Here is an 18,228-nt window from a genome sequence, read left to right on the forward strand (position 1 = left end):
TCGGTGGCCGTTGGGTTTGCGTTTATGCAAAAAACACAACAGACGATAAAGCCAGCAGGGAGCACAAAGTTCACTGTAACATTTGTCAATATTTTGTGGTCCAGGAAAATTAACAGATGACCCGACGACTTGATCTACGAAATCATTACCGAGCAGCACACGCCACGCTTACCAATCACTATCACAGCCCTACTCACAGGGCTACTGTTAGGAAGCTGTTGGTTTCCCACGTGAGCCCTCTAATTTCAGCGGATAATATCGAAACGCGTTGGCTTTTATACAGGGGCGGCATGTGAGCTCCCTGCCCGCCGGCCGCTGAACCCGGCCGCGCTCCGCGCTGCTCTGCGGGAAGGCGCTTGCCTTCTCCAAGCCCGGGGGCTAAGAAGCAAGCTGCAGCGCCAGATGCGCCACGGGTCTCAGCTCATCGCAACGCATTGAGGACGGGAGCGCGAGGCCCCACCAGAAGCCGTAGACTTTGCGCTCAGGTGCATCAGCCCAGGGTTCCTCGGCTTCTGAAGCAAACTATACCATGTAAAGGGCACCATCAGTCGGCAAGGGTGCTGCAACAGGAAGAGCGTTACGAGCAGTTTTTGGAAGGAAACCTCTGGCTCTCACCTTGATTTTGGGCACATAGTACAGGAAGGGTATGAGTAGGACAGGGTGTCGTTACTGCTGCTCTCCGGGCGGGCTAACAAAGCCTCCTCTCTCCCCACCACGCAGGAGGTCTACCCCACATCCCCGCAGGCGGGACTCCGCGCTGCCGAGCTCCCAGGCCAGAACCACGCTCCTGAACCACCTAAGAGCCCTCCTTCATGAGGACAGCATTAGTTTCCCAGCTCCCTAACACTGGGGAACCAGGGGAAATACTTACACCGCTCAGAGGACTGCGACGTCGCTTGCTGCGGTGGGTGCTGCGTGGGCTGGACGAGGCGGCGAGGACGCTGACCCCACGGAGGGTGCCGAGACCGGCCGCATCGTTACCCGGTGCGAGGCCGCAACAACTCACTGCACCTCTGGGCCTCGGCGCTTTGCACGGCCCTTCCTTCTTACCTGCTAAGTCATTTTTGTTGCCTTTTACCTGGATGCATTGGAAAGCATCGAAATCCTGGGTATAGGTAACGGTTTCGTAGGGTCAGGCTTCCCTCATTTACAGCTTTAATTAACCGGCCCTGTAGCCGCCTACCCAGAGCCCAGCGCTGGCGCTGAAGTCATCACCTGATGCGAGGGGACGGCAGCACGCAAAAGCAGCACGAGCCACAAACATCTTTCTCCAGCACAAACGTTGCTCTACGAGGAAAAAAAAAACGCTATTTCATACCCGCCTGTAACAATTGCTATTATACCACACGCTTGTTTTCTCTTGTGTCTCTTAAGTTAGAGAGGAAAACCAGATTTTACCGTAAAGATTTCTCAGCCTCGTTCCTCTCTTAGCCAAAGGACAGACCCCTAGAGACCTTCACCAAGTCTTCAGGCCTCCGACAGAGGCCACTCGAGCAGCTCGCTGGCTCCCGCCGCCGAGCCGGCAGCCGCAGCGGGGCTCACAGCACCTGCACGCCGCCACGCAGCTCTGCTGCCGCACGTCGGAAAATCCCGCTCCCCGCAAAAGCGCGCGCTCCGGGCACTCTTACGAGGGGGTGATTCGCTGCCGAGGAGAGGAGGGGAGAAAAGGCGGTTAAAAATGGTCTTTGGTGAGAAAGGTTGTTCCCGCTCTGCTTCTGAATTTGCTGGTAAGTAGTTGGTGATGGCATGTTAACGCAGCAATGATTTCTTTGATGCTATCTCGGTTGATAGAGGCTTCATTAAATCTTATTTGTTTTGTGCTTATGTACGTACAGAATTACAACAGCAGAAGGTAGAAGACGAAAGCTTGTTTTAAAAAAAAAAAAGTCCTATAACAAAGGGCAAAATGTATTCTGAAGCAACACAAAGGCTTTAAATAAAACAAAACCTGCAGAATGCTATTTCCCCCCCCCCCCTTCTTCTGAAAAAGCAATCTTTTCCATATAACAAATACCTAGATTTGGTTATTGAGGAGAAAGAATATATTCAGACAAGGAATTCTTTTGGAAAGCTGTTTCTCCTTTTGCTACTACAAATGCTGCTGTTAATGTTGTAACACTACTTATGTAAAATACCAGTGCCATAAACTCTGGGCCAAACTCTGGCTGTAAATATGGAAGAGAGGAGATTTGGTTGAATAATAAAACTGTTACCTTCCAAAAAAAACCCCAAAACCATTAGCTCTGAAGAACTAGTGGCTTATTTATCCATCTAGGGCCTGGATCTACCTTCTGAGCTGTCCAGTGAGAAATGTGCTTTAAAAAAAAAAGAGAGACAAAAGAAAAAAAGTAAGTAAACCTTGATGGATGGAGCAATAAATACAGCAAAGCTGTTGCCCAGTACTAGATATTCTCACCTCTGATGCTTCCTGTAGAGGAAGTAGGGACCTTCTACAGTTTTAGTCATAGCGCTGCTTCTACTTGTCATACCATAAGGTTGTTTTTCACGTTGTACTGTCTTGTATTTCGGGCACAGCTGTAGGCAAAGCCCCTCTAGAAGGTCTGGTACCGAAAACCTTGTGGGACCACTCCTTGTTGCTTCTATAAGATGCTACAGACCTTAAGCTAGTTAATAGGAAAAGGAGGTAACGAGGTCATGGAGCAGCCAAACAATTGCAATTTTTGCTCTGTGCTTCCTGAACTAAACTTGTTTCCTTGAGGCTAGCTATACAATGTTTATCAGAGGCAGAACATAAACATGAATTTAGAAAAAACACTCAAACTTACAATTTCAAGAGATAGTCGGAAGTAGTTAATTACATACATGTTTTTCATACAGAAACAAGTGGTCAAAATCAATATATAATGACAACTCCAGTCTTGGAATGACTTCCTCTGGACTATGGAAGTTCCTTTGGACTTAGGTAAGTTGTTTGGTCAATTTGTTTAAATATGGAGAGCGCCCTGAAGCCATTTTACGTATTTCCTTTAGTTAATGCGATTTTCATGATAGTTAAAAAAATTTAGAAAACAATGTTGTTAATCTTGGATTACATGCAGCATGAGGGGAAGAATTAGTAGCACAAAGCAAGAAGATTAAGACACTTTGCTTTTCAACAAAATAGCTACATGCCTTATTTTCCTGTCTTAAACTAACAAAGAGGTAATCAGGATCTGTCCTTTCGTCTCCAACTTGGTATATTCTGGCAAAGTGCTAACTACTTCTTTTGGCACGGCAGAGTCTGGCTGTGAGAAAATAATTATGTGCTGAGAAAAGTGATGACAATGAATCCTTACATCTTAACACACAAGAGAAAACGGCAATGACAATTATATGCGTTTGGTCAGGTCTTTTAATCAAATAGTTACTTGGAAATAAATTTTACTTAACTATTCATTTAACCTGTATACTAAATGCAGAACAAATTATTTTCCTTTAAAATTCCTAAATTAAATCACAGTAACCTTATATGCTCCGTATTTGGCTGTTTTAATAAGCGATAGCAATATAAAACTGGATTCAAAGTCAGTCTAGAATAGGATTATATATAGCAATACAAGGGGAAATAATCTTTGGAGAAATGATACAATAGCAAATTCTAACTGCATTAAAAAGAGTCAAGTCAGGCCTTCAGTCGCTAGCCGGGCCAGAGTTTGGGGATCGCGTGTGCGCAGCATATAAATCCGCAAGTGTGACAAATAGCATTTTAATTTATATACTAAAAGGCTAACTTCTAAAACTCTCTGCTTAAGAAATCAGAAAATACATGTTCATTCTAAGTAAACGCTGAGGCTAATGAGGTCACTGACTTCACTTGGGAAGATCTCGCGTGAGCCTTAGGGAGGCCACATCTTGCAGAGCTGCAGAATGCTTCAAAAGCACCCGGCTTTCCACGGTACCTCTCGGAAAATGCTTTTTACTTCGCTGTGGTAGCACTGTCTAAACCAAGAACACAGACCCTTGGGTTACCAAGCAGCGTTTTCGCCTGGCTGGTTGAAAACGAGCGTGGTAGTTCTGCAGGAGGAACAGCAGGAAGGCAGACCTGCTGGCAGGGCCTTGCGGTGCCACGTCGCGCTGTGCCCCGCGCAGTTATTAATGGACCACTGTCAAGTAATCCACCATCTGGAAAGCAATCGTTGCTTCTCGTGACCGAAATCATTTCTAGTAAGATCACAGAATTTGGTTATTTATCTAATTTACCGCTGCGATGGAAGTGGGAATTAGTTTAAGTCTTCATATCTGGTGTCAGGATGACATTATTCCCCCCTACCCTCCAAAAAACCTCATTTCATCCGTTTTTATCAGTAGTATTTGAACTTCCATAGAAGGCTAGAGGAAAATTTTCATTTTGTTTAATGGGCTGTTTTGGCAGTAATTTAGGTATTATCAATTGCACTCGTTAGTTTCTTATTAAGAGCTTCACCAGAGAACTCAGCAATTTTAATTTTTTTTTTTTAATCAGGTCACTTCAACAAAGTTACCTGATCTCATACAAAGGGAATGAGTTTCATGATGAGCCCACAAATGCATAATACGTTCATACTTATCTTTTTTTAAAAAACAGCAGTTTTGTTCACAAACTTATCTCTTGAAGAACAAGTAAATCATTATACTTTAAGATAAATTTCATTCAGATATTCTTCACCTACAAGAGAGTATGAAAAAAACTCAAATAGTCACTAGACAATTGCAAGGTACAGTCTCCTTAAGCTTCTAATATTTTCCCTGTGGGGCTTATATAAACCAGGAGCTTGTAAAGAAATAAATGCCATACAAAAAGTCTATATACAGTATATTATGATGTACAGTTAACACAGGCATTGATGTATAAATGTTTTAATTGACTCCTAAAAATAAAATGCATATAGTGATAGTTTGCAATGAGCTGCGCATGATGCTCCCACCAGCTTATGCGGGGATTGTGCTTTCACAGCAATAACTGATCCTTTGCACTTAAGTTACTAATTAAAGCTTGTTTTTATTTCTGATTTACACAAAACAAAGTGAATAAAAGTGCCCAAATCTTACGTACGATGCTAATGGATTGAGCAGTACATAACTGCCGTTTGGATTCAAGGCACGTGGCTAATTGCATCCATTGTTTTAAAACCTCCACATTACTGTTAACCAGATGTATGTGTTCATCTAAAAATAGTTATCTCATGACATACATCGTATTATTATGTCAAATATCTCTAGAGCACTCGTTGCTGTGGTTCCATACCACACAACAGAGAGAAAGAGCTAAAACGGGGAAAATTCAGGAGAAAAAATAACTGTATCATTCTGATACAGCACAGTAAATATTATATTATCTTCACCTCATTTACAAATAAGTAATGACGAGAAAGTAACAAAAGCAATACATTTGGTCTGTAAGCAAGAGCAAACTTAACTGTTTGTTGAAGTCATCCAAAAATAAATTCCGGTGAAAACAGGAGCCAAACGCAATCAGGCACTAGGCGCTCTCTTCGCTCGCGAGTCACGGTTCCGCTTCCAGTGCGACTAAACTGGATTGTCTTTTGCTGTGCGTATGATACCTAATGAATTGCAAAGTCATCTGTTATTTTGGGGTAAGGAAGTAATTAAAGAGGATCCAGAGATAGCATTTGCAGTATTTGCTTTCAATCGAAAAGTAAATAAGCTGCACAGAATAAAAGCAACCATCCATTTAGTCCATAGTTCTGGCACAGACCGAGAGTGCTGTGTTCTGCAGAGGAAAGCTTAAAAATTGCTTTATCTAATTCATGCACTGTGGTGCAAGTGGTAACTATTTGTTTAATCCTAACTGTGAAAGCTTCTCCATTAGTGTGTAACCCTTTTCACATCCTACCTAACACTCATTTTCAGCCCCCCCCCCCCTTTTTTTTTTTTGGCAAAAGTTTAATACTATTTTACTTGTAACACCAGATAGAAAACGCACAGGAAAATTCTGACTGAAAACTTCAGATCCCGTGGGTTATATGGCTTAAATATATATGAAAATATCCTGGCCCTTAGCTATCACGCTCTAGAGCTTGCATTAGGGGGGTTGTTGAGCATGGATAAGAGAGACGTCTTACTCTGCAGAATTGTTGCTGGACAGTTGAGGAGTGTTGTACTTAAGCTGAGCACTGACCTTGACACAAAACACTTTGTATTCCAATAGAGACTGGAACTTGGGTGAAGAAAGGTTTGAGAAACCCATTAGATGGGCGGAAGCAAGATGGATGAGGCCAAGTATGGAGTTTCAAACATAAGGATCCGCATGAACGCAGGTGTAAAGGTACGGGATATAGAAAGAAGAGGCTGGCTGGGTACCTGGCTACCTTTGTACAAAGCCCAATAGATGCCCATGTTTGTTGAGCTTTAGCTGAGGCTGGATCACCACTACTATGACATTAAAAATCCTCTTTTAAGAATAAAGTTGAGGTGCTCCAGGAAGAAATCTGGCACAGAAGGTTCTACTGGGAACACTGTAGACCAGTTAAAATAACTTGGCTAGTACGCAACGGTTGTGAGAAGCTGGAGGCTAATGCATGCTATTATTTATAAAAATGGGGCTGGGGGGAAGCTTTCTGGGAGGCCTAGATGAAGAGAGAGAAAATTCTCTACATCCTAGGCAGAGCCCGCAGAATTACCCCACCTTCCCAAGGCTTTCCAGCATCCCACCTCCGAGGCCCCTTCCAGCTGAAGACTAGATAGGGTTTCTTTCAGAGGCAGCAGGTCAGCACTCCTTTTTAAGTCTTTCTGTAGCATAACATGGGGAACTCTTTTCCTAAGGCTTAGCAAATTAGTTTTAGAGCCTCTATAGCCATCACTACCTGGGGGCGGGGGAGACAGTGCAGGACAGTTTTAGTCTTTATTATAGTTGCAGCTGAGCACCTCCAGAAGTCTTAACAGGTGCTTTGGTGGAAAGGGCGTTGTGAGCTGGGAGTCAGCGTGCTGTAGTCATGCGGTACACCTGGGACAGTCAGCCACCAAGCTGGCAACAGCCATGGAGCTTTTAAGAAGGAATCAGTTCAAAATAACCTGTGCCTATAACTTATCAAAACCAATATTTCCAGAATATGTTTTTGTACCATACGCACTCTGCTGCTCATACTTTTTAAAATAAATGCTAGACCGTTGAGACTACTGAATATAGAAACATGCTTGCTGTTCAAGTCTGTGACTTTCTGAGGGAAATTTAAGGCTCAAGTGTACAGACAGCTCAAAGCAGGGGGGATGACCAAACTGACTTTTCAGAGCAAAGTTTATGACAGTCACTGAACTAGTGTATCAAATTTGTGTCATTAAATCTATAAACAATCTAATGGCAATTCAAAAAATGAAAAACGAAGTTTTGAGACAAAAGCAGCTATTTATAGGAGGACAGGGAAGAGGAAGTTGTATCTCTGGTTGGAAACGCTCCTTGCTGAATTGTCAGGTCAGACTTAGATTCTTTGCGGTGTAATTACATTACAAAGCATGATGTTTTGTAAAAATATATAATGGATTCCAAGTGGCTGCCCTGCAAGCCACAAAGGGTGCAAGATAAGAGTCTGTGTACAGTAGCTTGGTGCTTGCTTTACTTTGTCTATCTAGTAACAACCTGGCTACGCTTAATGAAAAGAAGTACATGTAGAGGATTTGAACAGAGCTCTCTGACAACAGGGTGATGCCAAATAACAATAAAAAAAAGGCAAAAATGGAAAAGGGCTTTGTCCGAATTAAATACAGAGCAGAGTTGTTTGGTTTTGGTGGTGGCAGGGGAGGAAAGCAGCAGTGTGAAAAAGGATATTGGACTTAGAGAAAAGGACAAAGTTTCCTGGAAGAAACTTCCATAACATTCAGTCTCTAGGAAACTTAATGCTGGCTGCTGCTAAAAGTTTAAGGGTAGAGCTGGTCATCAACTGATTTAATATCTTAAAATATGTAGTACTGCATCTTTAGGTACAAATTAAGCATTAACTCATCACACACATTAAGTAAAACTCTAGTAACATCCACCTCGGTGTGTCACTGATACTCGGTGTGTCACTGATAAGGCACACTATCAGAGCCGTTTAAGCCTCGGGCTTAGTCATCTCCGGAGACACACCAACTACCTTCAACTGCAAAGCAGCAGTTGGAAAGAAATGATTACTAAAACTGAAAATCATGCCTGATTTATAATTGAAACATGTATTATTATGAAACTCCTCTTAAAATGAAAAAGGGGAGAAGGCATCATTCACGCTGTACAAACAACTGGACACTTCCGTTATTTATGGAAAATAACTGGCTTGTTGTGCAACCAAATAACTTCGACGTTAGACACCAAGGCAACAGGACGACCACGTTATCCTGTGAAACCAAGCTGGAACAACTCCAGTGTAGTGCTGCACTAAGTAGCACTGGAACTACTGTTCCAGCTATGATCAGGACTCCATTTGTTTTTAAAAGCAGTCAATGCCAGCCACGTCAGATGGAGGAACGGGAACCCCGCAGCAGACGCAGAGTAAGTGCATTCTTAATTCTTGCTTGGACCTTGAGAAGTGAGGTTTTATTTTCCACCTAATGAAACTCTGGAGATTATCAGGAATAAAGTCTACTAGAACTAGATTAGACTTCTGGAACTACTTTTCAAGGCAGAAACTGATTGTTACACAATGATCGATTATAAAACACCTCTCTTTAGAGATGAGTAGTTTTGGGTTTAATTTCTCTGCTGTTCCAAAACGCAAGCAATCCCGTTCTCTGTTTTCTGGTCTAACATGACGTATCCGTTTGTTAGAATTCTGATTTTCTTGCTTGACAAGAGACAGTAATGAAGCTCTCTTTGGAAAACATTGACTTCCATACCTCGAGGGCTTCTCAAAGCAGGAGGTCTGCTTTTGTTTTCTCTTGATTACAAATACTTCATACATTTTCAACTAACGCTATATACTTGACTAGATTTCTATAATCTCCTCAACCTGATTTGGAAGCATCTGTTTTCAATAGAAGCTGAACTGGAGGACTATTAGCAAGATTGGATTCAGACTCCAATCAAGTCAGCACTGAGAAATGAATGTCATGTGCACACTGGCACTGGGACTCTGGGGCAGGGCTCAGAAAGAGGGGGAGGTTTGTGGCCAATATAAAAGTTCCTTTTCGGAGTACATCATAGAAAGGCATCTGCAAATATGCACATAATATACTGTAAAGGTCATCAAGATCAAATTCTGTTTTTTTTTTTTTCGTAAATAAATACTGGCAGTTTTATGTTTCCAGTGCTGGGGGGCATGGGAGGAAGGAAAAAAAGAGTCACCACTTTGTTTATGGAGCAAAGGGCCTGAGTGCCCAAACCAGCCACATGGGCCAGCAACCATGAATCCCTACAGTCTGCTCATGCAAAAAGAACCGTATTGTCTCATAAAAGATAAAACTGCAATTTATTTCAAAAAAGGGCCACTAACCGCAGTTTAGTCTCGCCACTGCAGTGAAGTACCGTGTTCCCACAATGCAGAATGTTTTACTAAAATGCATGCCAACTTAAATTGCCATGGCTGGAGATTCAAAAAGCACAGATGGCTATTCTGAATGACAGTATAATTTAACAGTCTATCCAAAGGCCAGGGTAAGCTGTCCCATCGTTAGTCTATCTGGAGTGGCTTTTAATCAGAAAGACAGTACTGATGCCTGGGAATCATAACTTCTTGAATTGTTCCGGGTAAATCTGGGAAAGGACTTCCTTTCAGTGTGGAATGGATCAACACAATATGCTTCAGTATGGTCCTGAAATCACTCTTCATTCTAGCCGGCTTTGTACTTTGAGTTAATGGAGCTAAACACAAAGATGTTTTAAGACACAGAACTGAAATTACTACGTCAGAGAAGGTCAGGAATTCTCCTGTTAATACTGTTTTAAGTGAAAATACAAGCTAGAAGACTTAAGTATTGAGTTCTGTTAGTTTAAAGACTAATTAGAGGAGAAGACAGTTGCGAATTCTCTATGAAACTACTACGGAGCTGTTGGCGTACGAGTATCCGATATTCCGTAGAGTCATTCAATAGGGCACGACCAGTTTGCCAAAATGCACGCTCTTCTATTGTGTGGCAATTCAGGAAAACTCAGTATCCAGTTATGCCACACAAAAAGCATAACACGGTTCTTGCAGTCTCCTGCCTGGACTTCTTGTATTACAGATTGACAGAACAATGAAGTGAGTATAGAATTATATATGATCAAGGTCTGTGCTCTGTATGAGTCTGAATATTGCTACATCTCTTGCTTTCCATGTATAACATGGGAAGCTATATGGCAATAGCAGCAAGACAGGTTATAATAAACACATATTGAACGGTAAGGCCAGCTAACGCCACATTACCATTCACTGGATTATGAGGTGAAAGTACAGCATTGCTCTAAACGTTTTGCTTTCCGTTTCTTAATCACAGAACGCTAATGCCCAATCCAGAAAGAGCACGATTACCAACAGCTAATATACTGCAGGCATATTACATATATTGAATGTGAGAATTAAATGGACACAGATAACATACTTAACATATAAGAATTAAAAATTGTGTTTTAAGCCAAAGTTCAGGACTAACAAGAGACTTGCGTACTAACCTCTATAACAGTGTTAGCTCTTACACGTGACTCAGTGAGCGGAGCCGCTGGTTTTCAGAGGCGCTCATTGTCTGGATGCGTCTGATTTTGTCTCCAATTATACAGCTAAGGGGAGCTGCCATGTTTGTCTGCTATACGCTATTTTTTGAAAGCTTGTTTGCCAAAAACATCATTGTTTGTCTCTGACCTTAGTGCTGTCTTCCAGTCACACTTACAATTTAGCCATGTTCTCCAAGTTACTGTTCTAAATTTACATTTGAAAACAACTAGGATTCTTTTTCTATTTATCCGATAGCAAACAGGAAAAACAGCATAGCGATGTATGCTCCTCTCCCAACCTTCAGTACACCATGTATGCCTACAAAATGTAAATTAACCCGTGCAATATACCTTGAATGTAGATATTTTCTATAACCTTGTTATTCGGATCAAGAAATATTATTATAAAAAGCATACAAATGATCTCTTTAAAAAGAGGGTAAGCTTTATAATCAGGTTAGCATCATACAAAAACTTTGATTTAGGAAAAATTCTATTTAATTTCTGATCATATTAAGAAACTGACTCTGAGAAACTCTCTTCATAAGAGGAAAAGGATACAAAAATGTCTAGAAAGAAAACTCGAAAGCTGCCCATTAGCCAGGGAAGATGATGTAAAAAGTAGAGGGCCCAGAAAGATTCAGTAGCAGGCATCTTTAAAACAAGGCTGAGTCCCTGAGTGCAGTTTCCCATCATAGCTAATGCAAACAGCAGGTAAGAGGTGCCTTCTGTTGATCTTCTTTGCAACTAAATATAAAACAATTTTTATAGAAGAAATGTTACAAGATGTATCCCGGTAGCCAGTGATAGACCATTTTGGAGTTTTATTCTATAATACATCCAAAGATGCTCACTCATCTTCTCCATCTCTCTGTGGGCTCTGAATCCTCTGGGCTTAATATGTTCAGCGTTTATCCTCTAAAACTACAGAAGTTGTTACAGCTCTTGGAAGCAGCTCAGGTTAACATGCTTTTTTTTATATAGCTGCAAAGCAGCAAGGATAATCTGCTTCCAAATGATAATATTTACTTCTTAAATATAGAAAAAAATAAGTAATAAGAAATAGAAAAAAAACCAGTAATGGCACCTTTGTGGAAGGGTAGGTAATGTTCTAAATTAATTTTCCTCTAATTTTGTCTTTTGATCCTTACTTCCTTAAGGTAGAACAGTTGGGAGAAAAAAGGGGAGGTACCACTTGTTTATGAAAACAATCATGCAAAGCATGTTTCTGCTCACATCTGATAAACCCAGCTGTAAATACTTCCTCTCCTCCTCCCTGGCCAAGGCCACCAACCAAAGACGCTCATTTTCTTAAAATTTTTACCAGCTTCTTTTGAGTGGGCAAAAACTTTTATTTTCTTTGCCATTGCAGACGGTCGCAAAGGCGGGGAGGCTTTACAGCTGTGAGCGCTTGCTGCTAAGGAGAGTCTTAACATCTCAAGCGACAGAGCTTTTTGTATAATTATACAAATGGTCTTAAGGCAAAACCTTCCTTACATTTTTGTACAGCTGAGGAAATCTGCTTCTCAAGTAAAACACATAAGAATTACAAATGAAGCCTGACATTTCTGTCAAATTGAGAGTTTTCTGAAAAATAAGAGTGTTTACAAGAAAACAAGAATATTTTCAGGCATTTCGGAGGTTTAAATGGAGGGTCCACTGGCTGCTTTTCTGGACAGAACTCCTTTCAAAGCAGCTCAGCGCTTGTCGAGTGACCGCAGAGGGCTAGAAAGGGTTAATCTTCACCTTGCAGTGATGCAGACAGATGCATCGTAGCCATGACTGAGATCAAAATTGGTCCTACCTTTAGGATACGATACTAATATGAATTCAGCCCTTCCAGTAAAAAAAGAACGGGGAAGGAGAGCGGGGAAAGGACACAATAATTCAAGCCCAAACTTCAAACTGCAGCTAGAGCCACTAAAAACTGAATCATCTTGTCTGGAGAAAGCGAAGTACTCATTTTTTCCAAATTCAAGAGATTTGTCAGTTTTCTCACTGTTGCCATGTTTTGAAAATAAGCTGCTTCCCTGCTGGGCAATGCTGTTGGATTGCAATTATTTTACCGGCATTAGTAGGAAGGCCAAAAAACTGCTAGAATAGGCTGTGAGCTTTCCTCTTGAAACGACGACAGCAGCAGCAGGTAGAGTTGTAATTTTCCGCTATTACTCATTTCTCTTGTGACTGTTTAGTATCTAAATGGGTGCCTTACGCAAACAGAAAGTATTTAATACGAGCAGAAAGATGGTGCGTGTGTGTTATTTCACAGCACAGCATATCTTAATAACCCACGGGACAAAATAAGCCCGAAACATAGGAAGCTGCCTAAAAGAAGGTAGTTACAGCTTTGTTATTTTGAGATATAGGTACGTAGTGAAAACATCCACGCGCTCCCCCATTCATAATTTCTAAGGCGTTTTTTTAAGTCATATGCATTTCTTTAAAGCTCTTAGTGTGCAATCCTTTCAAGATGCTTTTGAGGTTTTTTTAAGGAGTGGAAGCAGGTGAGATCTTACGTTACTTTTTTTCTAATACTATACTCTGGTCTTGGTTTCTTAGTAGCAATTGATTGAGTAAAATAACATACAGTGTTATGCACACCAAAATCCAAGTTATACAGAAATTCTTCAGGCTTGTGCTGCCTAAAATGACATACAAACAAATTAGCTGAAAAATAACGCCTGTTGTTGATTTAGTTTACTTCTTATCTGTAATATAAATGTGTAAAGAAGAAGGTGCAATTAATGTCATGTCTCTTCTTCTTGGCAACGATGGAAGTTCAAGGAGCCCTCCTCTTCCTCATTTGCGGTGCCCCCCGATCGCTGTCACGGTTGTACTGCGTCGTACTGCAGCAGCCGAGGGCAACGGTGCAGGAACAGGAGGGGAGCTTCTTCAGCTGGCTCTGCTACTGAGACAGGCAATCTTCACGTTCAATCCATCTCTTATATTAGCTCCTAGTAACTTACTAATAAATAATAGACAACAAACAAAAACCTGCTAATTGGACTAGAACACAATGGTTTCTTTCAACACATCTTGAATAAACACTACCAAAGCAAGGTTGTTTGAAATTTAGATTATACGTTTATCCCAATTATATTTTTGTTAACTCAAGTGTTCTGCTGGGCCAGTACCTGCATCCATGGTTAGCTAGATATTCAGTCTCATCTTTAGAGTCTGAGAGACTCGTGCAGTCAAAGACAGAGGTTCCACCTCGCGAGTCTTCACAGACACCTGCAAGGCAACTGGAAAGCAACAGATGATGAGCTAAGTTATCTTCTGCGTTTATAAAGTATTGATAAGCACCTGTGGTCACTGCTACCAGTGGAACAACTGGTGGTATAGTGTTAGTAAGCCTGCCCTGAAGAGGTGAAGTCTAAGTAATGGGAATTAGTGTTGCTGTTTCCCAGGCTGCATTTTGAGATGCAAAACCAACCAACTTGCCCGCAGTAACTGCTCCAGAACTGGGTGCTCAAAAGCCCTCTTTTCCTGCATTAATCACAACAGCATTCTTCCTGCTCCAGCTATGCAAAGGGTTGAGCTGAAACAGGCGCTGGCAGTTGCAACGTACAAAAGCCCGTGCTTGTTTTCAAGAGTAGGGAGCAGGAAGGAAATATCTTCAGCACTGGCCTATCTCCAGTTTTATTATCAGTTCCATATTGAATTAATCTGCTTTATTCCTATTTAGTCTGCTGGACATGCATCTGTTTTACTTCAGTTTTTTGTTACCTCTTCTGCACCATGGATTCTCTTTGATAGTTTCTTTTTTTTTTAGATTGATGAATTAATGTTTTTGATTTGATACAAAGCGAACGGAGCCTTGTCTTCCATTTCAGTCTAAACAGTAGTCCATTGGGTAGGCCAAATACTACAACTAGCACCAGGATTTTATGAAGCAGATCAAGTACTTTTATTCCTCTTGAATATGTTTTTTAGCTATATGTACTGAAACAGAACACATGAAGATGTCAAGATATTTTATGCTCTAAGCAGATAAAGTCCAGTTTCAATCAACACTGAGGAAACTAACTGAACCACACAGAGAAATAATGCTTGCTGTCAAGCTATACGTATATTTAGATAGTGAAAGCAGATAGTAAAACCATGAAATAAGTTAAAATATGCAACTTGATTCAGCAAAACTACTGCACTTTTCGTATCTATATAGACTGAAAGTACGACATGGAAAATATTCACTGACATTATGTGGGCTGGGGGGGCTTTTTTTTCTTGCATCAGATAGTTCCTGGTGTGTGTAGCAAATTTTGCGCAAGCCTAGCTGAATTTATTGTCAAACATCTCCGGGGGGGGGGGGGGAGTTAGGCAGGCAAAAAAAGAGTAAGAATAGGATTTTCATAAGAGCCTAAGAAAATTGGAAGTTATCAGCCTAACAACTTCAAATGGAATTTGTGTACTTTTTTTTTATCCTGCTAAAAAATTTCATTTAAAAGCTCTAGAAAATATCAAAGTGAAAAGTGTTCTACATTACGGAGAACATTTTAATTGTTTGAAAACCTTACATTTCATCATCTTCTGGTTCTTGAGCTTATAGTAGACAAACTGCGAAATCATAATTGCATCCATATTAACATAAAAGATGGCAGTGGCAACCTGAAAGACAGCAGAAGACGCATTTGCTTGTTCAGCATACAAAAAGTCCAAAGTCATTTTTGAACTTAGCCACACAGAAATTTTCTTCATAATCAAAACGTGAACGACAAATACCAAACCACTGTCCAAAAAAAAAAAAAACAACCAAAAACGTGCTTAGGGTCCAAAACCAGTTAGGCTGCTGCAGATTAACGCAAGGTAAAGCTTGTGCAACAGAGACTTGTCGGCACACCCGCCGAGTTTTCTGGTTTTCGGAGACGCACGGCCCAAACTCTTGCCTGGGCAGACTGATAAATCTGTTCTTGTCCAGAAGCCTCGGTCTGCTCCACTGACGTTCCTAACGCTTAACAAGCTGCTCGTCCTACTCATTGCCTCTTGCCTCAATAAACCAAAACTGACGTTTTTTTCCCTGTTCCACGGTAGGGGAGATGGAACGGTTAGAACCGCAAATTAAATGGATGAATTAAATTAAACTGGATGGTGGCTGTATCCAGTCTCGGTCCTCTTTCTAACCTGTGAAATCTTATGCGGGTGGCTGATAAATGTATCTTTCTCTTTGATTAAAAGTCAAAAATAAAAAAAGCAGATAAGAAAGTTTCAGACAATTAATGTATCGCTGACAACTGTTGTTTCTTTCAGAGAAACCCTCCTTTTACAGAGGAAAATATACTTTTCTAATTAGTCAGAGATAAAGAGCTTTGAATTAATGTTTCTTTGTTAATATATGATTCACCTAAAAATAGCAAGAAAGAAAGTTTAAATAGCAGTTACCTAAGACAAGTTATTCTGTTAGAAGATGAACAATACAACTTACTTCCAGCCCTACTTATTTAGCAAGCTTACCTTGAAGCTGAAACTTAATTGAAAATTTTCCAGTTAATTCATTATTGAATAAGGCTCGGTGAGTCTCTTCAGATGCTAATTACAATGAGAAACAGTTCCTTCAACACATAACAGTAGCAAAGTAAATATTTAGGAACACATGACTTGTTTTAGGGATGGTAGATCAGTGAACAGAATACATAAAATAGTTTAATTTCTAGTACTTATTTCACTATGCAATAGTTAACACATTAAGTTAATCTACAGTTTAAAAAGAAAGTTTGAGAAGAAGGATAAAGCGAGAAGCAAAATATTGACAGATTACCTGAACTGGCAGCTGATTTGTTAAATAGCAGCCTACACAATCTGTTAGATCTTCAGCTATCCAACCCAGCAGAAAGCCCAAAGAGAGCGCTTGATCCACTTTTCCACTCCAGCAGGCGACATCAATTTGACCGGCGCAAATTCAAGAAGTAATTTTAAAAGAGTGTAAACAGGAGTGTAAAATAGTGTAGATTTTTCAAAATCTAAATAAAGACCAAAAATCTAACTACATGAGACCTCTTATAGCAATACTCCACTTAGACATTGAAGAAGGCATCAGTATCACTCCAGCTCATCATGTCTTACTCCAGCTCAACAAAAGGCTCAAAGCGTGACCTCCTCACTGCTTGCACGTGTCCTTTTTTGTGGCCTGCACTGAAATATCATTTTCTGGAGATCAGCACCATGCCATAAGCATTTTATATTCGTGTGCTGTAGTTACCAGCCTTCAGAATACTGTAATAAGAAAAACACTGTTATTTAACACAGAAGGGCTAGGGACAAACAGAGCACCTAAAGAGCTGACGACTGCACTTATGCCTCTAAATCGGAAAAACGTTATTCAGTTTCACAATGTGGTCTCTGAAGCAAACCCAAACACAAGTCCATTAGACGCATCCTGACGAATTCCATACTAACATGACAGTTTTAATGTGAAGTCCCCTTTCAGCTAATAGTTCAGAAGATCAACAGCCTACTAAGAGCGGTTAGATTTTGCTGGATTTCCTTAGCCCCATACTCTGCCTGTGTGGACAGACTTTGGAGTCAATCCCCGTTTTGTTTCAGGCATTTTCACCTGATGAGAGCATTTTTATTTTTCTTCTGCCATCCCCTACCTACATATTTAAAATCTGAACCCAGTGCCAACGCACCAAAGAGAACCTGATTTAGCACCGCCAAAGAGACCTGATTGAGCACCGCCAAAGTGCCCTGGCTCAGTCCTGATTTCATTGGCAGGAGCCAGCACAACAGGACTGGTGACATAGCATGTAGTTCAAATAAACAGCGAGCCAGTCTGCGCTGCAAGCGTGCCTGCGTGTGCGCTCACATCTGAGGGTGGGGGAGATAAGAAAGAAGAGGTGATTTATTCTCATTTGCTCTAAGTGGCAGAGATTAGTGTCAAGTCAGTACAACAGAATAGTACATCAAGCTCATTTGTCAACCACCAAATATTGTTCTAAACATGAACAACATGCTTCTCTGGCATATTATATCTGTATTATGCAGATAGAGAAACATAGCCAAGATAAACCAAAAACAGGCAGCTTTTGAAAAAGGCTTCAGGCAAGATTACTCATGTTTGAATCTGAAGACTGCTTAAGACTTTAAACTTACGGTAGTGCAGCAAACAGAAAACAGACAATGGCAATCAGTCCTATGACAACGCTCCAACACTCCCACGCGTTCTCGACACATTCTTCTAGGAGATGCCAAATCCATGGTGTTCCATTTATACACAATCTCCTACTTTCTGCTGGAGAGATATTGAAAGCATGTGTATACAGCTGAGGAGCCATCATTCTTGGACTGAGATTCAATTTCAGGAGTTTATTTCTGCCTCCATTTTTATCCCATGCAAATTCACAAATCGGTTTACCAGTGCTGAATATCCTCTGTCAAAAGACCTCTGCATCCAGACAGATGCTCGATATCACAGTTTTTTCCAGCCTCATAAATGAGCCTGCCAATTCAAAGATACAAATACAGCCAGTGTGAATAGGACATTAACCATAACATGCATATATTTATTGCTTACTAAAGAGAAGTTAGACCTTCCAAAAGAGAAAAAGTACTTTGCAGTCCATCTTATTCATTAACTCTTGATAAAGATGTAATACTCCAGATTTATATCACTATAGCGTTTTAGTCTGAGG

General features: G+C 40.8%; 1 protein-coding gene across 1 annotated transcript; it reads right to left on the reverse strand.

Moving 5' to 3' along the window:
- Positions 1-5,482: 5,482 nt before the first annotated feature.
- On the reverse strand, positions 5,483-18,027 carry SLC66A1L (solute carrier family 66 member 1 like). Its single transcript, XM_068954747.1, is given in 8 exon segments — positions 5,483-5,560; positions 11,159-11,344; positions 12,095-12,184; positions 12,664-12,715; positions 13,119-13,239; positions 15,118-15,208; positions 16,356-16,485; positions 17,690-18,027. Coding segments are annotated over 8 exon segments (1,086 nt in total).
- Between the last annotated feature and the right edge of the window lie 201 nt (positions 18,028-18,228).

The sequence above is a fragment of the Struthio camelus genome, chromosome 9, assembly GCF_040807025.1.
Source record: "Struthio camelus isolate bStrCam1 chromosome 9, bStrCam1.hap1, whole genome shotgun sequence".
In the NCBI taxonomy this organism is placed as follows: domain Eukaryota; kingdom Metazoa; phylum Chordata; class Aves; order Struthioniformes; family Struthionidae; genus Struthio; species Struthio camelus.